The sequence below is a fragment of the Hetaerina americana genome, unplaced genomic scaffold (genome assembly GCF_022747635.1).
Source record: "Hetaerina americana unplaced genomic scaffold, ioHetAmer1.1.p SCAF_1, whole genome shotgun sequence".
NCBI lineage: Eukaryota > Metazoa > Arthropoda > Insecta > Odonata > Calopterygidae > Hetaerina > Hetaerina americana.
Window position 1 is genome coordinate 60435899 of NW_027286069.1, and position 18779 is coordinate 60454677.

The 18779-nt window shown below is 36.4% G+C and overlaps 1 protein-coding gene across 5 annotated transcripts in view; it reads left to right on the forward strand.

The window, feature by feature from the left end:
• Ih (hyperpolarization activated cyclic nucleotide gated potassium channel Ih) overlaps positions 1-7707 on the forward strand; it is a 375624-nt gene extending 367917 nt beyond the window's left edge. For all 5 annotated transcript variants that reach the window (XM_071590323.1, XM_071590290.1, XM_071590315.1 and 2 more), the window contains 2 exons: positions 226-502; positions 1566-7707. In XM_071590323.1, coding sequence (XP_071446424.1) covers positions 226-502; positions 1566-2253 — 965 coding nt within the window. In that variant the 3' untranslated portion in view covers positions 2254-7707. The remainder of the gene's footprint in view (positions 1-225; positions 503-1565) is intronic.
• The last annotated feature ends 11072 nt before the right edge of the window (positions 7708-18779 follow it).

Here is an 18779-nt window from a genome sequence, read left to right on the forward strand (position 1 = left end):
CACACATTTTTTCAGATATTTCAAGACATGTTTCTGTTTTTCTATTTTAAATTCTCTTTAAACCGATGAATGTTTATAATTCTTCTTACTTTGTGGCTTTGTAATAGTTAAATCTCCCCGTTTTTTCGCACGAAAACTATATATTTTACTCAAAAGAGAATGAATCTGCCATCCTTGCTTTACTTTTAATATTCCAACGTATTTTGTCTATGCCTCATTCATCAGGTGACATAATCATCAAGGAAGGTACAATCGGAACCAAGATGTATTTCATCCAAGAAGGTATAGTGGACATAGTGATGGCGAATGGAGAAGTGGCCACTTCACTCTCCGATGGTTCCTACTTCGGCGAGATCTGTCTCCTGACCAATGCCCGCCGTGTGGCGTCCGTCCGGGCCGAAACATACTGCAACCTTTTCTCCCTCTCCGTTGAACACTTCAATGCCGTACTGGACCAGTATCCTCTGATGCGACGAACCATGGAGAGCGTGGCCGCGGAGAGGTAAGCCATAATAAGGAGTCGTTCGATTAGAATTCATTTCACTTCGCGCGACGCTTACGTGAACTCCGAGTACCTTCCCGTGACCTTATTTAGCATGCGGGGTTGCCCCTTTATTGATTTACTCGTTCATTAAACGTTAGGATTCTAGTACATCATTATTTTTTAATTACGTCGGAATTTGTGGGTTAATTCTCTGGAAGGAGGAAAGCCTATGCATTCGGAGGAAAATACGTGGCTTTCACAATTAGTAGTATTAAATGATCGTTTGTGAAAATTCGCACGCAGTCCTTCGCAGCGGAAATCCTTCAATGAACCCCTATTAATAAATGTACATATAAAGACACGCATACAGGTGTATGCATACGCCTGTATCTTATTTAATTACCACCAATTTAAATATCATTGAGCCATAAAGTCTTTAAAAACTCATGAATATTTTTCCCTGAATAGATCCCTTGCATTTCTGTCCTGAGTTTCATTCCATTCTACCAAAACGCCTCTTGTTTAAATGCCTACTGATCGAAATTCTTAAATGGAAGTTCGTATGTGTGCATTTATTGGCTGTATTTTCAGTAATCAGGTCAATCAGAGGTTATCAGAGTTATACTCGCTTTGAATACTCTCCTATGTTTTCCTCTACACCCTTTCATTCGAGATCCACCAACAATATCCTGTAAATTTTATTAAAAAGCGGTGTAAGGCTGATATTTCATAAAATGAATCATTTTTTCTCTGTCACCAATCAAAATGTTTACTTTCATCAAAAATGGGTGCACGAAAATTTAATGAGGCACTTAAAACAATACTACAGCATAAGGATAATGGGAAAAGACCCAATAGAGTCAACATATTCCAAAAATAAATTATGGGTAGCCTCAAGTTTTCTCCGGCGAACTTGATGGCCTGAGTTGGACTAATAATTGACTCTAAACTTTTTTTTGTTCATTTAAAGGAGGTTTGCGAATCAGTAACGTAAAACATAGCTAGAAAGTGCGCACAGGTCGATCTTTACATCTCACCTCCCTGCCCTCCCCCCTCCTTCTCTCCCCACTCTCTTTTGCAGGCTGAACAAGATCGGGAAGAACCCAAACCTAGTCTCGCAACGGGACGACGCGACGGGGGAAAGCAAGACGATCAACGCCGTAGTGAACGCGCTTGCCGAGGCTGCGGAGCACGTCACCTCTACGGATGACTCCTTGAACTCGGGCGACGAGGAGGACGACGACGAGGACGAGGAAGACGAGGAGGTGGACGTGGAGGGCGACGGGGGAGACGGCGCCGCAGAGCTGAGGCGCCGGCGCCGCCGGAGGAGGAAACTCGGCGACGAAGAGGAGGGGGACGATGACGTGGGTCTGGGCCGAAGCGCCAGCAGTAGCGGTCGCCGGAAGAAGAAACGCAAGAAGAGGCGGAGGCCGGACATGAGTGCCCCGCATGGCGGCGTGCTCTCCAACCTTGGCGTGCCGGGCAGCGTGCTGGGCAAAGGCGGCGTGTGCGGCGTGGTTGTTGGGGGCGGCGGGGGTGTAGCGGCCGCCGTCCTCGGCCTCCCACCTCCGCGGCCCAAGAGCGAGAGCGAGGTGTCCGGAATGGTGGACCTAGCGGGAGGGAGGCGCGGGGGGGCTGGAGGTGGCGGTGGAGGCGGCGCCAGCGGCGGCGGAGGACTGAGAGACCCCGCCCCCACCTTCCACAAGTCGCACGACGAGACTGCTTTCGGCCACGGGAGGCATAGGAGGTCGGGTGGGCCCTTTCACTGAGGAGCAGGGAGGGGGAGACGAGGAACCAATAAGAAAATAGCGGAGAGGGGGGTCCGGAGGAGCAGCCAGAAGAAGCAAAAGAAGCGGAGGAAGAGTTTTCGGCTGCGGAGAATGTTCAGGAGAAGGCGGGACGACGACGATAGGGCTCTGCGGTGATATTAATAAAGTAACTGTTGTTCATGATCGGGGGGTCGGCGATTCTTTTGTATGTATCGATGGACGCAAGGACACGGGAGGGGGAGAAAATGCGGACGAATGCAGGGTTGAAAGATGAGCGATGCTCCTTTTTTGAGCTGAGCGATGAGGAATGATTTTTATAGTACGACTTGGGAAATTCTTCAATGAAGAGGGCCTCCCATTTTTGCCAATCATCTTCCCTCCCCTCTTCACTTCAGTCCTCGCGCCGTTTTGATTCGCGACCCCACACCCCCCTTCCTACCCCCAACGAAGCAACATCATCTGAAGGGGGTAAACAACGAATAAAATAGTAATAAAAGAGAGCGTGCGGAATTTTTAAATATGGGAAGGGGCGTTATTATAGTACGGAAAGGACGGTGCGTTATTAGAGCTAAGGGCACTGCCGAATATACTTATATATTTGGACACAGGTGTCGTTCAAAGCTTCTGAAAGAAATGTAGGAGTCCGTCGTCGCCTTCACCTGAAGCAATCGAGTATAGTAGGCAAGCAAGCAATCAAACTTCACTCTAAAAGAATGGGATGGTGAAATGTAAAAGAATGATAGGTTGTGAAAATATGTGATGATATGGAACAAAAAGAATTGATCAGGGAGATAAGGTAAAGAAAGGAGGGAGCATAATGAACCAACGGATGCCAAGAGTGAGAGCTAACCCCCTGCTCCTCCCTTCCTCAATACTTCTCCCCCACCCACCAAGAAACTGTCCTCCCCAGTGATCTCCCCAGTGATGAAAAATGCTGATGCAAAATCCTCTTTGCTTAAACAAGCGAAAGAAAGGACATCATTGAAATTTTAGCCCAAGATTTGGGAGAGAAATTTAAAAGAATGTTTGTGCGCCCTTGGGGCAATAAAAGAATGAGCGATAAAGAGGGTAGAGGAGTAAATTATTATCGTTGAAAGATATTTTAGCTGTTTTTTCATCATAAACATGAAACCTGTCATCCACTCACTAGTTACTGCATACACTCAAAAGAAGCTAAATTCCAATGAACAACCCTTCATCACCCAATCGCTGTTATTTCTTCATATCATCCTTCATGAAATGTTTCTTAATAATAAAACATTGGCCATACCCCATCCCATCCTGCCTTGAAGAAAAACTGTCCTTATTCCCATAAGCATTAATACTCACAACACTGTGCATATGTCATTTTACAGAGGGAGTTGGAACTGAATTGATGTTGCTTTTATGATAAATTTATTTGTTATCTCCCCATTGTAGGGATTTAGGTCTGCCTAAGCCTTAACTTAATGAAGGCTGACTTGTAATAAATAGAATGGCCTTAATGTCACAGATTTATGGGCCTATTGCATACAAATCATAATGTAGTGAAATGACTGGTTACAAGTTGATAAAATTGTTTAGACATTTTTCCTACGTCCTAATTTTCCCCTTTGTTGTAAGGAGTGCCAAGGAAAGTCATTTGCCATTGTGATGTTTGACCTGGATTAAACCTTGTTCAGGTTTCACTCCTAGCATGGGTGTATACATTGTGCTCATAAGAGACAAAAATGAGATCAGTGATTAATGTTTTCCATTATCTTTCACAAACAATTTACATGTTAGCATTGTTTTCAAGATTTTATTTTAGTTTTTTTGATTAAATTATTTTATTAACACCAATGATAGTAATCTGAAAAATAACTTTAAGGGAAGAATTCTCTTTTCTGTTCTAGCACTTTTATAAAATACATATTTTTGCAAAGTAGTATGTATAATCTTGTACAGGGTAGGTTGATGTATGATGAAATACTTTACTGTCTAAGACACTCCTAAAAAGTAATTTGGAGTTCCTCATTTTCCCACCTAAATCCTGAAAAGTAGCTGAAAGTCACAGTAGGTGATGGAGTAATAATCGTTCTCATTAAGTTTAACTCATAAGTAGTGAGGACTTTAATTGATCAAAGGTTTTCGTCATATTTGGTTGTATGGGTTACATATATTGAGCAACTAGATTGCTTCAATGACAACCCATTTTTGGCACTCCTGTAAATTTCCATCAGCACTGCAGTGCTCTGACATCCATTTTGGGAAGCGATGATTAGGTACACTCAGTGGTGGGATGTGAAATCATCCTGTATTCTATCCTCAATATATCACCCATGTTTCAAGGGAAATGCTTGCTCAATATCAATTTCAAGCAAGCTGAAAATCTGTAGATGTTATTTTTTGTCCTGCCATGGTTTGGCATGATTTTTCAAGTCTATGCACATTTTTATGGGTATATCTACTGGCAGGGAGTCTGTTTATGTCTGTGGCTGTGATAGCCACAGGAGTTGCTCTTTTAGACGTTTATAAGGAATGTTAAAGAGGTTTTGCAATCAGTGATGAAATACAAGAAGGATGACTTGAAATAGGTATATTTTAGAAAGAAAGTATTATTTAGCCAATCTGAAACCTGTTTCCAATAAGTAATACCTTTATTTTTTAAAATTAGCACTGTGATGATCAAGTGTTATTGGGGGTTTCTAACCAAACATACCCTTACTTGTGTTTGAATCACGTTCAGCAATGCTGAAAAATAATTTTGCTAGGGTTATTTGGAAACCTGCACAATTAAATTAAAAATGATGAAGGAGCTGTTGAAGCATTCATTGGCTACATGTAATGTAAGATATTAAGACACATGCACTGCTCTCTTGGAAAGATTACAACTTCTAAAGCAGCTCTGCTGCCTATGAAAAATCAATATCTTGATTTGCAAATTACTTTATTATTGATCGGTGATGAGCTATCTGAAAAAAATAAATTGGCATTTAAGTGATCAACACTGTAAGGGTGCTTTAAAGTTACTAAAAGAGTAAAAAGTTAATAATTTGCTATTAAAGCTTTTCTAGAAATGATTTTTAAATATTCAATCACTAAAAACACTGATAAAGGTTTTAGCAATATAACTGTGGAGAATTTTGTATTTTAAAATCCTTTGAATTCCATTCCAGATGTTGTAAGTGTTGCATCAGTGTTTTCTAAACATCACTCAATAATTTACTCCTTGAAAAATATTTTAAACACATTTAAAAGCATAAATGTTAGACAAGATATTTTCCTGCTGAATTATAAATTTCCATGCCCCCAATAAATCAATATTAATTAGAAGTGAGAGAACTAAGTAATTAAATCACTCTTTGTGGTTAAATTCTTGATGAATAAATTCTTCAGGATGGAATCTATACAATAAAAATGTTAGTTCACTTGGTGTGATAAGTACATTGTCAAAATACACATTTCATCTGGAAAAAATTCTTACGTGGTTGTAGGGAATTGCTCTTGCCTCACATATTCCTCTACTTTCTAAATTGTATTAATTATTTCTTTCCCATATTAAATTTTAATGGTCTCTGTTTTTAATGTGTGCAAGCTTTTTCCTTTAAAATAGATGCTGAAATAATGTTTCAGAAAATTTAGCCATAAATTGCATTCAGAAAAGCACTAAAATTGTGCACAAGGAGTAGTTAACTGCAATACATAATGAAAATGTACATGCTGATAACTTTTTACAGTTGATTAAGATGACAAAGTAATCTTTCTTCGAGGAAATAAAGCTGCATATGTAAAATAAACGTGCTTTTTCTCCCTGGTGCTCAAATACAGTCCATGCACTCAAGACACAAAGAAAGAGACAAAATCATCTGTGCTTGTGAATTTAAATCGAGGGATGAAGTTAGCTCATGTTATTTGTTGCTGTTACATTGTTAACTGCAAATGTGCAAGTGTGCCTGTGTATAACTGTGTGTGTGATTTTGCCAAGTGGATGTTTTTTCAATGTGGGGCACCACATCAGAAGCATGCTTGGAAAAGATATATTTCACCAAAAAGATAGAGAGTTTGAGCATAGTGGCTACTAAAAATAAACTGTGCAATATTTAGCATACATAAAAATAAAGAAGTATATAGCTTTAAAAAGATTTTAGGGTGCTCAATATTACAAGTGTTAAATAGAAAGCCATGTTTTTACACCCAAGTCACAGTATTTTGTGGTGTGTAAATAAAATGTATAATAATAGTATTTTACTAGTGAAAATGACATGTCTACATATGATTATATGTATAGCAAATATATATATACATAAAAGTATAAATGGCTGGACCATTTAGATGATGACGAAGATCTTGATGAAAAGAAGATGAGTTCTATTTGTTCAAAAGTATTTTCAACAGTTGAGAATATTTATTTAAAAAAATCAGAAGAGGCTTCTTCCAGTGACCATTTACATCTTTTAAAAATGTTCAACTTGTTAAGAAGTGTTTCTTTTTGTGAATCAAAAATGTGTTTTGTTTATAGATATGTTGCAAAAAGTGTTATGGTATTATCTCTTCGACACCTTTTTGTGCCTCTCTTCATGTTTCATTTTGCTCGGTCAACAATTTTTGAAAATTGGAGTTGGTAACAAAATAGACTCTCTTGATGAGTGAAAAGTTGGCTCGGGTGTATATTTCCGAGACTGTGCCTTTAGTCAAGAAGTAAGCTCTCAAAAGAATGGTTTCCTCCCTTAAGCCTTGCTCTGCATTTATTTCTATTGTGGTTAAGTAAGATGGATGATTAGTAAAAATTTTAAATGACGTCTGAACAGTGCTGGAAGTGAGCCATTACACTGATACAGAGGTCAAAGTCTACCACAAACCTAAACACAAAAAAAATTCAGAAGGCTGCATTTCACATGGCCCACTATGCAGAAACACGAAACCTGTAATGTCATTTTCCTCTCTCCCCTAAAAATCATGCAGCACCAAGCATAAGTAGAAAGGGCTTGCAATGGTCAGAACAAACATTTATACATTTCCAGCACTGCATGTACTCTACATTTACTTACTTGGTAATCATTAGTGAACCCTGAGCAACAAATTTAAATGGAGGTAAATGGTAATAGAAACTAATGCAGCCTAGGTAGAAGTGGAATGGATTTTTGTTTGAATAATAAAGGTAATGTGTGAGATTTGGTTTAACATAGAGTCCAGTGCAGAGCTGTTATATGATATTTTTTACATGGGGTGAGGAAGTTATTCACTGCTGTAGAACTATTTCAAAGTGTCAAACGTTTTTGTGAAATAAATTGTAAAGATGTACTTTCATATGGTTCTCAAACACCAACTGAATTGCAATGTCTAGAGCATTAAGAATGCCAAATGCCATGTGATTGTTGCTATGAATGACACAGGTAAAAGGGGAAAAACAAGTGTTTTTTTAACTGACTGCAGCCTTGTTTTGTTATGTTCCTCGAAGGCAATAAAGCAAGTAGCCTTTCAGTGCAGCTTTGACCAGCAGTTTTTTTCTAATGTACTGTGACCCTGATTACCAATATATTTATATAAGCTGAACTTTATTCTGTGTAATATCATAGTTAACACTAGACAAGCTTACATTACTTCAAAGGGAGCTGTCAATTTAGTTTTATTATTAAGTGAATTTTACAGTGTCTATCACTTGCTTGAGCTGAATGCTCAGACAGATGATGAAGCTACCTAATTTATGATGTAACTACTATGAATTGACTCTTATTGCTTTTGCAGAAACCCTTTCAAATGCTTCTTGGTAGCTGACAAGCCCCCAAGTCATAGTTGAGTACTTCAAAGGATCTGTCTCCAGTTGTAACAACAAATCATTCGACAAATCATATCACACAAAAACTTGTTCAAAAGCCATCAACAGCTAAAAATTTCAGAGTTTTATTTTGATTCAATATTCATGTGTCCAGATTTTCTGTATCAGTTCCCTAATGCTCCTAGCTGATAAGAATGCTTTAACTCATTTGCAATTGCATTTATGTTGAATGCATTTCCACACAAACATATGTCAGAGACACTACATTTTTTAAATTTCATGATAAAAATAGAAAATATAACAGGCAGTTTATATTTTGGTGGCTCACATTCCAAAAGTAATTTCTTTGTATAAATGTTCTCAATTTTTTAAGGTGAAAATGTAGAGCTAATCCAATCTAAAAGGGTATCAGGATGGTGTTGTGGTTAATGTACTGGCTTCCCACCCAGAGGATCCTAGTTTGAATGCTGAAGGCGGCAGATATTTTTCAGTAGTATCCCAATCCCTATGTGAGGTGCTTTATGGAGGGTACTTTTGAGTCAGTACGCCATCCGTCAGATGGGGGGTTCAGCTACCCCTTGGTGCCTTTTGTAAAAAGTAGGCTGATGTCGGTGCCAGGTTTCTCTCCACCCTTCATCCTTTCCTATCCATCCCTAATGGCACAAATTATCTCAGCTGTTGGTTGCCTCCCCTTAACCTACTACTCCAATTTATAAAGGAAACATTACTAATTAAAACTGATGACACCCACTTAATATTTACTGTTGTAATTTGAATTCCAACTGCTTGTAACCATGTGCAATGCAAACTGCCTTATGAGGACTTTCTTTCCACGTATCTCACCAGCACATCTGTAGGATATGACGTCTCCACCATACCTATATCACTCAAAATCAAACCCTCTCAATCATAAATAGCATCCTGATCACAAATGTTTTGGTATTGTGAAACCTTCCTTATCAAGAACCTCTGAAAACTGCACAGCTCCCAAGAGAGGATATTATGTCCTCATCATAAGAACTAGAATTATGGAATTTGGCTTCACCCATGAACATCATATACTCTCCATCAGAATGGGCTGGCTGAAATGGCTACTTCTGCTACTGAAAAGAAGTGTTCTTCAACAAAATTCCCTGGCTGTCTCAATTCTCTTTCCATGAAGTTTATTGTATACTGTTCGGATGCAAGAAATTTTACAAATATTTAACAAAGTAATAGCTAAGGAAGTGAACTGTAGGAATATTCAATGCATGTATAAATGTTATCAAGCTTTCAATCAATGCCATGATATGATGATTTGACAATCATAATGCCCATACCCTAAGTGGGATTCAAAACCAGAAGTGCTAGGCATGGTAGGGAAAGAGGACATTAGTATAAATTTGATGACTTCAGGATAAGTTGATAAAGGATATACTGAGAGACAATGAAATGCTGAAGAATGTAAGACTGAAGAATGATGGGTAAGCAAAGTAGACTGAGAAAAATGATAGACTTTTTGATAAAATGAAGGGAAGTTGAACTTAAGCAAAGTTAAAAATTCGTATATTGGGGGTTTTAGGTAATTTAGTGTTGTGTTAATTTGGACTAAAAGTTTAGCTGGGTTATTCTCTGAATTCATCAGCAACCTACCTAAACTCATAGATTACTGCTAATAATATTAATATAAATGTAGATGTTAGCTACAGGAAATTGACAACTACTCTTTTGGTATTACTAATGATAAAAACAATTAAATAGTCACGTCACATGAAAACTGTGCACATATACCTGATTTCACCTCATTGTCAAATGTGAGATGTAGAAAGGCTACAATAAGAAACTAAAAAATGATTGAATATTATTATTCCAATTAATGGAGGAATGGAGCGTTTCAGCAATTGCTTTTTAAACATTAAATTTCAAGAATATACCACTACACTTCAAGTTCAAACACTTTAGTAGGCTTATGGATGTCACCTGATTGCTCTTGTCTTCAAAGTTTCTCTTCCTACTAATGAGTTCCATTGACCTAAACCTACCATTTATGTTGATAATAAGTTAGCTGTATTTAAATCATTACTTCCTTACAGGGAATGAAGAAATTCATAGAAATGATATTTTACTCTAATGATAAGTTTTAACTGTTCAGGATGAAATTTTTCCATCACACTAATAGAAAATTCAAATATTTGAAAGATATTACCTATTTATCCCATCGCAATGTTTATAAAACTACATGAGAACTAAGTATAAAAATAATACATTTATCTAGGTTTGATAGATGAGGGTAGATCTCACCTAGTACTTAGCCCAACAACGTATGAAATTCACTCATCAGGGAAGGGCAGCCAGTTCCTTTCCCTAGGCAGTCTTTGGCTTCCCAAGGAGATCTGGTATTCAAAAAAAAATGCATCTTGGGTGAAGTACTGAGAGTGCCCAGAGGCGCCTCCCAGAGTTGACCCTGAACCCTCTGGTCCGTGCCCTACCTACTGGATGATCCCAGCATTAGGAGTACCTCACCCCAATTTCATACTCTCTCATTCAGATTCATAATGTTATGCAGTAATGTTGAAGTCCTCCCCAACATTACATAAAAATTCAATTCTTTTAATAAGGAAATGTAAATTGTTTTCAATCCACAAGTTTTCAATCTCTTTGGAATGTATGGTTTTGGAGCCCATATTTTTTTATTCAAACTGAACCACCTAAGATGGATTGCATAGTCAAAGGTTGAGCTCACCTAAATACCAAGCCCAACAGCATGCAAAATTCACATAATATGGTAGGAGGCAGTTTCTTTCCCTGGGCCACCTATAGTTTCCCAGGAAGCCATGGTACCCAAAATATTATGAAGCTTGAGCCAAGCTTGGGGTACATACAGGCATCATACAGAATCAAATCCTACTCCATCAGTCAATATCCTAGAGCTCTCTACCTACTGGACTACGATGTAGTCCTCTAGCTCTACTGCCATAGTCACCGATAAAGTTTCATTCCTTCAGTGCCTTTCAGCTATTTAATGCAATGCCAGCCACAATGAATTTTGACCTCCACCAGGTACAACTTAAAGTGACCAATTCCCTTGCAATGCAGGGTTGTTGGAATTTCATTCATTTTGAATCAACTAAACCATTCCTATAAATTGATCTTAGTAAAAAGCATCTCTCTCTGAGTAGATTTTTGATTGTTTGAAATCAAAAATAAAGCTTCACCCTTAGTCTTCCCGAGGTAGATGGAACCTTTTCATTTACTTCAAGACAATCAATAGGGCACCATCAGAAGTTTTGTTAGAATAGTTCAGAAGGATTGTTGATATTCTATCAGGCACATATTCAATATGTAGGAAAAAATGATCTGCAACCCCAACAGTTTGTTTTTAATTTCTGAGCAATTACTTTATTTCAGCATTTCATTCAACTATCACTGATATCACTTACAGATCATGCATGTGCAAGACAAAGTGCATCATGTAGCTGTAACATCACAGATGCACACCAATTATCTCATAAGTGGACTCACTAAAGTAACATAGTAAATCCATGAAACTTTTTTTGGCATAGTTAAAAGGCAAAATATGAAGCTTTCTTATTAATCCAAGAAATATTGAATCCATTCAGTTCCACAATTTAAAAACCATTTTGAACTAACTTTCCATTTTAGTTTTATAGACTCAAAAGAACAATTTGAGTGCATAGACTAAGACCAATGGGCATCCAAGTTCTCCAATGTGTGAAGCAAAATAACATGTGCCATCATTAATGAGGTATCGTTTATTATAGAATGTGCTCTTACTGGTTTGAAGGTAATAAATATTGCACTGATAACAACTTGAAGCAAACTCATGTTTTGAATCTGATTTGAGTTTTATAGTAGAAACTCAGGGATCAAGTCCAAATCGCACTAATTATTCAATTTGATGAAATATCCAGCTTTATTAGCATTATGCATCTTCATTGAGATGAATAAAGTCATAAGAGCCAGGAAAAGCTGTTACTTAGACCACTTTGGTAATACCTGCCACAACATGATCACTATGAATTGCTGTTAATACATATGAAAATACATTGGAAAAGTCTGAGAATTTTCATGAGCTCTGTAAATTTCAAAATCTTTTGACCACTACACAATCATGATTAAAGGTAAATTTACTCGGAGGTATCATATGCCTATGTATGGGGGGGAACTGTTTAACTATCCCCTTTAACAGTGGATCCTATTTTAATCTGTATCCCACTAATAAGGGAAAGATTTTAGTTAATGAGAAATATTTAATCCAGGAGGTACGAAGGATTTAAAACGTCAAATACAAACTTGTTCTATTGTCCTTCATTGTATAGGTGTGACTGTAGATGGGAATGAGGAAATAATTATGTTGTAGCCATTGTCAAAAGATTTGTTGAGGGGTAGTTCAGTAAAGGAACTTGAAGGTAGGAAGATAAGAAGTATGAGGAACAGGATGCCCGATGGTTTTTAATTCATATATTGAGGGGTATAGTGCATTGACTAATATAATAGCTAGGATATGATGGGGAAATAGTTTAAATGTCTTCATTGGGTTGACCTAAACAGAGACCTCTCTTTAAAAAAGGAGATAATCTTTTTAAGGTTTGGATCATTGGGGATGGTTGTGTATGAGGAAGTGCTTCAAAGCTGTGTTGGCCTATTTTAAATAATGCGGTGTTGAATACCACAACTTTGGGATATTTATTTCTTGAAGTGATGATGATGCTGGGATAACAGATGAGTACTTTTTAAATGAAAGATTTATAAACTTTGTTTTTGGATTTTAAAGAATGGAGGAGAAAGGGCAAGAGATTTGGACTGGAGGAGGTTTATAAATATCTTTGCTGGATGATTAGAAGGAAAATGTTCCATTTCATGAGGGGATGGGATTCAAAACTTATTATTACTCTCTATATTTCCAGCATTATGTTTTCTTTTCAACATTAACAATTTTACGCTGCTTTTTTAGCCTCCATGTACGGTAATTCCAAGTTGCTTTTATATTATGTCATGTCATGATTCATTATTGTGATGCTGCTTCAGTTTTTGCTGTAGAAAACTCAAATCCAATGTTTGTACATACTGTAAATGTGATAAAAACTTTCATTTATACCAGTCAATGCAAGTGTGTATTTCCAGTTTGAACCCTAGAGCTGGGACTAAAAAATTTGAGTATTCTGATGATTTAAATTTTGATTGTAATGCATTGTAAATAAGTGTAGAATTCATAGCAACCAAGGATAACAGAGAAATGAGCGGGTATATTTGAGTTGATTACAGTGGCTTTTGAAGTCACTAGTGAAAGTTAAAGACCTAAATTGGATTTGTAATTTTTACTTATGTATATTCTCTAAGAGCCTTGTTAATTCCTCAAGGAAGACATCAAAATCATTTAATTGCAAACATTATGGTAACACAAAACTGAATAATCAGTCAAATCAGCCTTAGTATTACGAGGGGGATTCAAAAAGTAAGGTCTCCTATTTTTTGTCATGAAAAATCAAATGTCTTCTCAACTTTGTGTACATCGTAGGAAAGGCTGAGCATTTAGCTATTTTTCTACATAGTCGCATTGACGATCAATCACTTTTTGCATCCTTGTAAGCAGCTTTTTAATACTGGCATCGTACCTTTGATCTTTTTGTCTGACTTGAATTTCTGTACTCCAAGGGGTTTTTTGAGAGCAGGAAACAAGTGGTAAGCGCTGGGGGCAATGTCTGGGCTGTAAGGAGGGTGGTCAATGATATCCCAGACAAATTCATTGAGTAGGGTGGTTTTTTGATGTGACACTTGCATGTTGGTGTGGACGTGTATTGTCATTATGCACACACACTCCTTTGGTGAGACACTGTGTTGTAACCGAGGACCTCCGACAATATTCTGCACGGAGAAGTAGGCACTCTCTTCATTAAGGCCTTCCTTTATCTCATGAAGGGTAATTCTCTGGTTATTGCGCGCCATCTCATCAATTGGAGCCACTGTTGATTCCAGCAAACTCAGCCGCCCTGACCGCTGATCATCGTGGACGTTTTCCCGGCCATCAAAAAACTCCCTGCGCCACTTCTGCACATTTTTGATGTCCATACTCTCACCATACACTTCCACTAAATGGCAATGAATTTATATTGCAGAAGCAGTCATCAGTTGGCTTTGCAGCGTGGTGGGAGGAAGGTACGATGACAGTATTAAAAACTTGCTTACAAGGATGCAAAAAAAAATTGATTGTCAAGGCGATTATGTAGAAAAATAGCTAAATGCTCAACCTTTCCAACAATGTACGCAAAGTTGAGAATAAATTTGATTTTTCATGAAAAAAAAATATGGGACCTTACTTTTCGAATTGCTCTTGTACATGAATTAAAGAGTTTATTCTCATGAAGAAATTTGGTAATAAGATTAACTAAATCAGCCCTTAATGTAAGTGGTAGTGGGGTAAGTGGTGAAAAATTGGTGACAAATAATGGGAAAATATGATACCTTTTTTACGATATTATGTACTTCTATGATGTCTCATCTGAAAGAATACCCTTTTAGTCTGGAATCCAAGAGAAACTGCCTCTCTTTTCCATTTATATTCCTATCACATGCCTACTTAACTGACCAGTTAAAAGGAACAAGTGCCATTTTCTAGCTTGTTAATCACCATTGTCATTTTGAGGGAACTGAACAATAACATCCATATAGTAAGAGCGGATAAGCAAGTATTTTAAGTAGTGCAGTCCAACACTTTACTCTTTCCCGTTGTGTTGATCACACCTCCTCTCTATTTGTCGGCTGCTTGTAACAGGCTTAGTGTAGCTGCCAGCACATTGTAAAGTTTGCCTGCCACATTTGTTCAACCAGCATACTATATCTGAAAATTATATATCTCTGCCAAGACATTCAATTGTTTTGTCCCTAATAAATTAGGTTTTTTATTTTTATATTAAATCAAGTTACATTAAGATTTCATTGGCAATCATAAAAAATATATCCAAGATTTTTAAGTTTGCCAGATATTTACACAACCTTTTCAAGATAAAGTTTTCATGATATTTCATTCCCTTATTTTTTTATAAATTCAATCATTTCCTCTTCAGTCCCACCAAAAGGAGCAGGTTCCTCCTCATCCAGCAGAGCACTTGGTGGACTTGGTACCTTTCGTTCATATTCCAGTACCGTAACATAATCTAGATTTTTCAATTTTGGCAAAAAGTATAGAATAAAGTTTTTATAATGAATGTTGTCTTCAACTGGATTCCCATGTAAAGTTAAGCAGTGCAGTTTTTTTAATGGCATAAGCCTCTTTATATACACAATATGTTCAATTATGTTGTTGTGCAAATATAAGATTCGTAAATTAGGGAATTCGATGATTTCCTGTTGGATACATAAGACAGAAATTATTATTACTCCACAACCTACAGGTAACTAGTAAAGTTTAGAATAATTTCTTATCTCAATTCTTCAGTACTTTTTTATACTTCAATTAGAAAATATGCAATTAAAAATCATAGCTAATGCAGCAATTCATCTTCGTATCAAATGGTAATATAATAATAATAACTTTATTGGGCCTGATTATATAAAAAGACGAACTTAGAATATATAACACTTGTCAAAATACAAGAGGAAAGCAAATACAATATCAGTTTACCAGAATTATAGCGACATATTCCAGGTTCAGAAATTCAGCAATTGTATAAAAGTAGCAATCCTTGAAATGTTTTTTTAATTTTAATTTAAAATTAGAAAGCCCATTTACATTTATATAGCTGGAGGTAAACTGTCAAATAATTTACAACTCATATCCAATGGCCCATTTCGATATTATGTAAGATTATGAGGTGTTACAATAAAATCCTGTCTGCAACTGGTTTGATAATTATGAACATCTTGGTTACTGTTCAATTTCAATTTAAATCAATATACTCTTACTACCATCAACTGTTGGGAGACATGTACACTATGATCACAATCCATTCTTGCTTTTGCCATGATTCATTTTCAGTGAGACTGTAGTAGTGAAAAAATTCTTTACATTTCATAGCGCAATATTTTACCAAACACCTGAGAAGGTGGAGTGCATAGGATTGTTAGGGCAGCACCTACATTGAGATGAAAGCCATGGGACCCTAGGAGATGATTAGTTTATGTACAAGAAGGGGAGAGTTATGAGTGTTAACTCACCAGTAATGAGGTCACTTAATATAAATGAAATTCAAGAACAACCAGGATGCATTTGTTTATTATTTAGATTTTGAGAAGCTATTCAATAGAGTGAACTGGGTAGAATCAATTAATGTATTACCAAAGATAGGAGTAAATTTGAGGGCTAGACAATTTACCTGCAGCCTCCTGTACATGTCTCATACTGCTCAGGTGTGTGCAGAAGATGGAGAGTAAGGAGGGGCATGTTAGGAAAGGGGTAGAATGGCTGTGCTTCTCAACATATACATGGAAATAATGGAAAAAGAGCCACTCATAAAATTAGATAGATTTCTAACAATCAAGCTTAAGTTGGCCAGTTTGCCCAAGGGTTAAAATCACTTTGAGGACATTAGACTATCAATGTAATAGGTATGAAATGAGAATTAATGTAAATAAATCAAAGGCTAAGAGGTTTACAAGGAAGAAGAAGGCTGAGTTAAACATTAAAATTGGAGGAAATAAATTAAGCAAATGGAAGTTTACCCATCTTGTTAGTGTTTCTGAATGAAATGGTCTTAGGGTCATTGACAGTTGCCACCAGGACAATTGCCTAATTGCAACGATAAATTCTCAAATAAATAAATAACAAGGAGATGAATAGTGTTTCACAGTGGTAAATGTGGGCAAAGAAGCTTTCACAAGGAGGTTGGAGTAGATGACAGGGATTTTAAGTAAGGATGTTAAGAAAAGATTACTGAAAATTTTTATCTGAAGAATATTTTTTGATTGTGTGGAAATTAGTATGCTGGAGTAAGATGATAGCAGAGATTGGAGGCTTTTGAGATGTAGATGTGGAAAAAGAAGAAAAAGGTTAATTGAATGGACAGGAAAATGAAGAAGTACTATGCAAGAAAGGAAAGAAGATTTTTGGAAGAAATCCAAAGGAAGCAGGTAAGGTAGATTAAGAGCATTTTAATTTGTGATGGAATGATGAAAACTCTGGCCAAGGGGAAAAAGTTAGGCAAGCAAGGTAGGAGGAGGAAGAGGATAGGAATATTGGATAGAATGAAGAAGGTAGAATGTTTGTGGAATTGAAGAAGGATTTACCATAGCATGGAATGTCAGGTTTTCTCTCTTTAGGCAAGGCTTAGAAATTTTGCTATAGTTAGTCTTTGTCCATCCAAAATCTACTTTAAATAGTAGACCACAAAATAATAGTAATAATTTTTATCTCTGGTAAATATCTGAGTCCTATAGCATACACATGTTTTTATCCAGGTAGCATGTTACTCTCTCCTGGCTGTTCATTTGTAGGCTCAAAATTTTCATATTTGGTTACAAATGCTCCTCAAACATTCGATTGACTAAGTTATATAGAATTTACAGAGAAAACTAAACCCTAAAACTATTGTACTATTTGTATTGTACTAAAGATGTAACTGTATTAAGGGTTCAAAAATCAGTTACCAGGTAATAACTATAAAGAATACAGTTAAGATATAATTTTACACAAAAAATGTATCCATGTCTTCCCAGATGGAACAAGGATGTATTCTGATCAAAGGCATGTTGTAAATTGTAATCACTCGCTAAGTTTCATTAGTATTTTCCTAAAAAATCATGAATTTCCTAGCAAAGGTTGGAAAAGATTGAATATTTATTTTATTTACATATCTATTTTTAGAAGTAATTTTATTTGCAATGGAAACCTTAGAAAAAGAAAATTATCATTGTGATTAATTTTCACTTCTAGGCTATTTCTACTGACAACAGCAGAGAAAACTTGGTAAGCCAATTTATATTAGCTTGAAATATGGTGATATATTATGACATCATGTAGTTTAAATATGTCAATTATGTTTAGTTCAAAGAATAAAATATTCATGTCTCATAAAAATTTATCATGAGCTTACTTTAGGAATGGTACTGAGGTAATTTGAGGATATATCAAGCCATCCAAGAATATGAGGCTGCTCAAATGTTTTGCTCACAAAAGATTTAAACCCATCAAGATCAAGGAGAATATTGTTGGAGAGCCATAAGGAGCAAGAGAGATATCGATTATTAGGTCCACGTCCTGGAGCTCTCCCTACTCGTTCTGTCCTTGGTTGCTCTTCATTGAAGTCTGCAGAAGGGAAAAATTTTTTTTTAATTTTCATTAGAAATCTCATTTACTAATTTATTCAATTCAAAATGTGGCCAAAAAGTGTACTTATATGCGGTATGAATATTAAATTTTAATATCACATTCCTAATAACTACAACCCTTATCTCATATTTCTTGGGGGATATTTTGAATGCTAACTTCAACTCCTACAAGAGGAGTATACCACATTAGATTAATATATGGTATAATTAATAGGAGGAATACACCACTTTCTGCAAGATGAAATGCCTGGAAAAAGTCAAGGGCATTTTATTATCTTCATTTCCAAAAATTATTTCATATTGTTGATGTAAAAGCTGGATGTATGAATAAAAGCATAAATTGTTTTTTATGAAAGAATATTAGTTACCAAAATCATAGAAAGTTCTATTATGGAAAAAGGAAAAATCGTGGAATTCATATTAAAAAATCATATCAATATCAGCGGTGTCTAATAACAAAGAAATTAAGGTTACATTATTAATGAATCAGTGGATGTAAGAAAATATATATTTGTAGAAATATGGA